General features: G+C 54.0%; 1 protein-coding gene across 1 annotated transcript; it reads right to left on the reverse strand.

Moving 5' to 3' along the window:
• Positions 1-852: 852 nt before the first annotated feature.
• YPEL4 (yippee like 4) lies at positions 853-5,707 on the reverse strand. The gene is made up of 5 exons (XM_003801343.1): positions 5,453-5,707; positions 2,734-3,059; positions 2,522-2,565; positions 2,068-2,176; positions 853-1,849 (listed from the first exon to the last, which is right to left on the reverse strand). Exons 2-5 carry the CDS (start codon positions 2,872-2,874, stop codon positions 1,760-1,762), a joined length of 384 nt encoding a protein of 127 aa, XP_003801391.1. The 5' UTR covers positions 2,875-3,059; positions 5,453-5,707; the 3' UTR covers positions 853-1,759.
• Positions 5,708-6,663: the final 956 nt, after the last annotated feature.

The raw sequence follows: 6,663 nt of genomic DNA on the forward strand, positions 1-6,663 counted from the left end.
CAACTTTCTTGGCTTCTCAAATCTACGCTTAGTTCCTCTCCAATGAGCTCCCTAACCTCTATATCCTGCCCAGAGCCCCTGTTGCCTCCTGAGATTGCCTGGTTATTGTACATCCTTCCCCCAGACCCAAAGCCCCATGAAGTGGGGCCACAGCTGCCTTGTTCGCAATGAAACCCAGTGCTTAACACAATGCCTAGTAGGTAATAGGTGCTCTATAAATATTTGCAATATCAGGGAATGAATAGGAAATAACAGTATAGCTTACCAAAAAGTGATCTTTATGAGGTATATGGTTTCCCCTGTAAGTGTCAGCCACCCAACAACAGTAGGAATTTGACATCACTGCCAAAAAATGCACCTTGGGTCGCAAAATGTTATTGGTGCTACAGTTTGGAGCTCTTTTATTTCATTTCCTATCAACCGGTAGGGAAGTGTCTTGACTGATTTTCCTTTTAGCATTAAGTGTTTCTATGAGAAACATTACAAAACCAGGTGGAAAAGCTATGAGACCCAAGAAAACCCTTTGTTTCTGGGATGCGTCTCTTCCAGTTGCGTAGCGTAATCTTAGATCCAGGCAAAAAACGGACTCACTGTCAAGGGCGCCTGCAGACACGTGCTTTTTTGGATGGTCTAGCTGGAACACAGCTCAAAAAAACCCTACCTCTCTTCCTATGCGGAAACCTCACCTGTGTACGTATCCCCCGGTTAAAAAAAAAAAAAAAGTGCCGGCTTGCCACAGACAAAGCAACTGCTGCCCCCTAGTGGTACGAGAGGACCCGCCCCGGCGTGTGTGAGAGCGTGACCTGGACAGTACAAGCACGAGGAGAGAAATCCAAAGGCGGGGCTCCTCACAGTTGCTTTTTCCCTTTTTATTAAAAATAGACCCAAACACTTTATGTATCATACAAAAGTTTCATTCGCTGGTGGCAGCCACGGGGACGACTGACCCCATGGCACTGGTTTTCCACCTCCCCTCCAGGGTGCCGGGGCCCAGGGCGCAGTGGCTGGGCGTCAGGATGCCCTTAAGGACTGCTCACCCTGGAAACAGCCAGCTGGCAGGTGGGGGCTGTTCCAGGGGCAGCTTCCCCCACCCCTCCCAATGGCAAAGAATAGATACTCAAAAGTGTCTCTTTAGTGCCAAGATAAACTGAAAGTGGAGTGAAATGGAAACTCCTGTGATTGTTTTATTATTTCCCAGGGCCTGGGATTTTTTAGTTTTTCCTTCCACCCCGGAGTCCTTTCTCCTACATATGGGGGTGGGAAACTGTTCGTCCTTAGAGATTGATCTCTTCTGCTATCTGAGGCCAGAATTTCCCTCTAACCCAAGCCTTTTCTGAAACCTGCCATTCTGTGACCTAAGATCTACCAGCCCCATAAACCAAAGACTGTCTTCTGTTCACTTAGGGGGGAAAAGGTGGGGCAAAGACAGGTTCCTGCCACAGTCCCCTCTGCCTGAGTCTATGCCCTGCCACTGTCTCAATTTTTGGGCCTTGGGGATAGAAGGACCCACAGCCCTCCTTTTCCCTCTGTTCTGTCTCTCCCTGACTGCTGTCCACTCCTGAGCCTTAACCCCCTGGGGTGCCCCCAGACTCCTGTTTCAAAAGGGGCCTGGTAGTGATGTGGTGGGCAGGGGAGGGGCTGCTTGGAGCTGGGTTTCCCCCAGGGGTGGGGCAGTACTCATGCTGGTATAGACTGCTTGCCAGGGGCAGGTATGGGGAGGGTGGGGCATGCGGAGGAAGGGCACAGCCTGCCTGACCCCTCAGTCCCAGCCGTTGTCTTTCACCATGTGTGACATTTCAATGATGTACTTCCCTTCCTTGTACTTCTGGCTTGTCTCAAATGCTTGTTCCTGGTGGAGGAGGAAGCAGTGGATCTAGGATACCGCAGTTCTCCAGGTCCCACTACCTACTGCCTGTGTGACCCCTACCCTAAGGGTACCCTACCTAGCCCAACCCAGTTACTAACTCCCTCTTCCCTGAGGACCAGGTGAAGATCTGACATGTGGTCTCTGGGGCTTGAGGCAAGGGGACTGTCCACCACGGAGGGTGACCTTCCCCATGTACTTACATATTTCCAACCCAGTGTGGTTTTGCAGCTCTCGCAGAAAATGTCAGCTACCGAGTGGAGGCCCGTGAGCAGGAGGCGCTGTTCAGCTGGCCCACAGCCCACGTTGACCCTGTCTCAGGAAACAGCAAGGACCCAGCACCCAGTGGGGTCCCTGTCAGTCCAGCCCCCAAACAACCTGAAGGACCTCCATCTGGAGAGAGCTGGAAGCCCCAGCCTTCAGCAGTCCGCCCCTCTATGACTAGTGCCTGGGCCTTTTTTCCCAACATCTGATTTCAGCTCTGCCTAGACTCCCCACCAGAGAATTACAGGCTGATTTCCTGAAACCCTTTGCAAAAGGGGAGGCAAAGCCGAAGGTGCAAGTTCACCTTCTGATGGCTCCCTCCTTTTCTTCACAGAGGAAAGTTATTCACACACACACACACACACATACGCACAAGGTAAGAGGTAGACTCACACGGAGTTAAACAGGTAGGCTCGGCCATGGCTCCCTTGGAAGGACTGTGGAGACAGGACAGACAGTGACCACCAGGTTGCCTTCAGCCCCACAGCCTGAACCCCGACAGGGGTGTGGGTCAGAGAGGTAGGGCTTTGCGCCTTGCCCTGGGCACTGTTGGGGCCAGCCTGGGTCAGGAGTGAAGGAGAGTAGTGGGCCCCAGCTTAGCATACCTTGGAGATAAGTTCATCATGCTTGGCCAGGTGTGCACGGCAGTGGACACAGCTGTACGTACGGTGACAGCGTGGCAGGTAGCTGCGGAATGTCTTGGTGGGGAGGCAGGCAGGGCCTGGGCCAGGGTCACAGCTGGGCATGACGGGCTGGAGGACAATGCCCTGGTGGGCTGGAGGGGCTGGCGCTGTGCAGCCCCCACACAGACGGTCGCAGGTAAAGCAGCGGAGCAGGTTGGCTAGAGCCGTGTTTCAGGACGGGAGAAATGTGGGGGGGCTGCCCGGACAGGGCCCCCCCCAGACGAGAACAAGATAGAAACAGAAGTCACCTGGAAAGAGGAGAAGTTGCATTAGAGCTGCGAGCTCATGGGGACCCCACCTGAGGGAGTGGAGGGGACAGGGCTCAGCTCACTTCTCTACCTCCTCTTCACCCATTACCATTAACCCCTGTCGCCATCCAGTTGCACTTTCTCCCCATTCTGCTCTGGCAAGCCTGTCCGCAGTTCCAGGTTTCTGGTGCCACGGCCAGGGAGTTGGTTTCTCTCCCTCCTGGGGCAGTAGCAGCCTCTACCATTCTCCACAGAGAGCAGCCTGCAGGCACAAATGCTGCCGTGGGAGCAACGTCATCTGCCGAGTGCCTCTCCTTGATGTGCCGTGCTTTTGTGAGGCTGTGCATCACACAGGCATTGGAAGGCTTCGTGTCTCTGGGGCTCAGGGCCTTTTTAAAAGAAACTTGCTCGTGCCTGGAGGTTTCTTTCTCCTACCCTTCGTTTGTAAGGCAATTGGTCCTTTATACATTTTGTGGAGGAAGGAGGCGCCAGGTGCAGGAGGGAGAGCAAGCAGGCAGGTGCACACACCTTCCGCTGCCGTCTGCGGTCCTGCGCTCTGTGACTCTTCACTACAAGTTTATGGATGTTTCCTTGGGGCCCAAAGACCTGGCAGGCACCTGGCTGGCTAGTGCCAATTCTGCACCTTGGTCCTGCTTATTCCAGCCCAGAGAAACGCCTGGCTGTCTTCACAGCCTCTTGGGCCCCTTGGTTCCTCTCTGACACTACTCCTCTATACGCTTTCCTTTGCCCTCAATGAAAGCCTTAGGCACCCTGCCAGAGGACAGAAAATATTCTTTCCTTGGGCAAATCTGATAGCTGAAGCCAATGGGAAGTGGGTAACGCATCCGGGGAGCCAGGCCCTCACCGGCAGGGCCATGAGGTAGAGCACAACACCCACAGTGAGCAGCGGAAGGGGCACACTCTTGTTTTTAAAAGCTGTGCTTTGGGGCACGAGGTAAAGCATATTTCTTTGTACCTTTTCCCAGGGGCAGGGACAAACAGCAGTGACTCTGTAAGTGACTAAAGATGAAATAATCGACTATGAGTGACCAAAGATGAATCTTGAGGACGATGTTGGTTGGTGTCTGCCCACACTCCAGCCTCAGAGTAGCTGAGGGTGCTGGAGGTAGGAGATAAGGAGGGAGGTGTCCTCTGTTGGCTCTGATAGGCAGATGCACTCTCCCTTCTCTCCTTCATGGGGCCTTCCAGCCCCTTGTAAGTGGTTTAGTCCAAGTCTGGTTCAGAGATGCCAGCTGGGCACTCACTCTGGCAATGCCAGACCACAAAGCAGAGAACAGCTAGAGTTGGCTCCAATTAGCCAGGGCAAACAGACTCTCCTCGTCCTGTCTTCTGAGGTGGTAAGCACCCCAGCCGTTCCATTCTGCCCCAGCGTCCACAAGCAGTCTTGCCACAAATCCCGGACAGAGACCATCTTCAGGTTCAGTCTTTAGCCCCTGGCTGGGCCTCAGGAAGACACCTTGGGCTGAGTTCAGGGTGACATTGGGCTCCAGCCACAGCAAACGGGCCCTCCTTGCTGGGTAACCCCTGTTCAGTGTCCACTTGACAGGTCTGCCTTTAACTTTGCCTGTGAGTTCCCCTCTCACACGCACCACCTTGAAGCACCTTCTTCAAGGGGCTGGGAACAGGGATGGCTCTCCGGCTCCATCTGTCACGCCTCCCTCCCTCTCCCCTGCTTCCCCATCAAGCCTAGGAGAGGCTGCAAGGAAGGCTAGAGAGTCACAGAAGGGGGAGAATGGGTCATTTCCTTCCCCCTGTCAGATCACAGGGAGAAGCAAGTTGGGCAAATGACTGGGGGGAAAAACAAAGGCGAGCTGAGTGCTAGGGAGAGGATGTTCCCCGAAGTGAGAAGGGGCTGTACTGTGGAAGGTGGGGGGAAAGGGAGGGCTGGTGGGGGGTGGGGAGGAACTGATAGCTGACAGCGGAGGCTCAAAGAACCAGGTGCGAATCCGTGCCTCTCAGGAGAGGAAAATGGGAGGGGGACACCTGCTCACAATGGATTTTCTCAGCTGCTCTGAGGTTTCAGCGCCCCCCCCCCCAGGCTGGCATTCTCAATATGGTATGGTCCAAGTAATTAGCGGTACAGCCAGCTTCCAGGGCGGGCTTCGGGTGTGGGGGGGTCTGCACCAGCAGCTAAACAATAAACAGTGATGCCTGATGCTGCAGCCAAAGTTGCCGAGAAATAAGTGCGGGAATTGGAGAGAGATGGAGGAGGAGAGAGAGAGAGAGAGAAGAGCGGAGGCAGCGGGGAGGGGGAAGGGAGGACAAAGGGTGGATGAATAATGCTTTTGCAAAAGGGAGAAAGCAACACGCAGCAGGAGGAGGAAATTTGCAAAGAGAAAAATAATTCATTTGGAGAAGAGCTGCCCCCTCACCTTGAGGTCTGCTTCAGAGATCTCCGTCTATCTTTCTCTCTCTCTCTCTCTTTCTCAATATCTCTGCTCACTCTTCTCTCTTCTCTTTCCGCTCCTTCAATTGGGAAAGGGATGGGGGCGGGGGGACGGTAGTTGGGGGCTCAAGACTGGGGCTGCAAAGCTGGCCAGCTGCTGGGGGCCAGAGGTTGTCTCTCGCTCTGTACCTCAGTCTGTGGGTGAATGTGGCTGTGTGTTGTGGAACTGCATCATAACACTGTGAGTCATCCATCCCCCACCCCCCCTCACCTCCCACGTCAGAGCAGGGCTGGGAGACACACGGGGAGGCGGGTCAGGAGGAAGGGAGGGGGCAGGCATCCAGGGAGAAGGCTGGGGAAGTGATGCCTAGGAGGTGGTGGTGGTGGTGGTGGTGGGCAAAAGGAAAGGCAGGTTGTGAAGGAGGGAGGCAGTGTGGCCAAGGAGAGAGAAAGAGCCTGGGGGAAGGACAGAGCTGGGCAGGGATGGAGTGAGGGAGAGATGGATGCAGAGGCAGGCAGTACACACGCACATTCACGATGATACATTTGCCTGTTTCAGCTTGGACAGCAGTTCTGAAGCAGGAAAAGAAGGAGGTACTGATTGTCATGGATGCCAAACCATGCCCCCAAACTTGTATCTGGCACTTCCGCACCTCAAGGCATCAGTTTAATATCCCCAAAGGAGTCATAGACCCAATATAATAACATCTCACAAGCGGGAATCTCGGAAGGACTACCTCCAAATTACTTGTGCTTCACAAATGGAGACACCTACATTGCATAAGGTTCTCTACTGGGCTGTAAACTTTCTGAGGCAAGTCCTCTGGGAAACTCCTCTGTATATCCCAGGACTGCAGTGGTACTCAGACATGACCTAGACGTGTCTGGCTGTGGCCTTCAAGAGACTGAATTTTAGCTCAGCCAGTTCTCCACCAGGAACCACTACCCAAGCTTAATGATCCTTTTTATGCCTCAGTTTTACTCTTCTGCTAAAGGATGCTAATAACATTTACCTCACGGAAATGTGAAGTAAAGTGAGATGGCTTGGCGCCTGTGGCTCAAGTGGCTAAGGCACCAGCCACATACACCTAAGGTGGCCGGTTCGAATCCAGCCGGGGCCCGCCAAACAACAATGATGGCTGCAACCAAAAAATAGCCGGGCGTTGTGGCGGGCGCCTGTGGTCCCAGCTACTTGGG

This window comes from Otolemur garnettii, unplaced genomic scaffold (genome assembly GCF_000181295.1).
Source record: "Otolemur garnettii isolate 467f Iridium unplaced genomic scaffold, OtoGar3 scaffold00209, whole genome shotgun sequence".
Taxonomy (NCBI): Eukaryota; Metazoa; Chordata; class Mammalia; order Primates; family Galagidae; genus Otolemur; species Otolemur garnettii.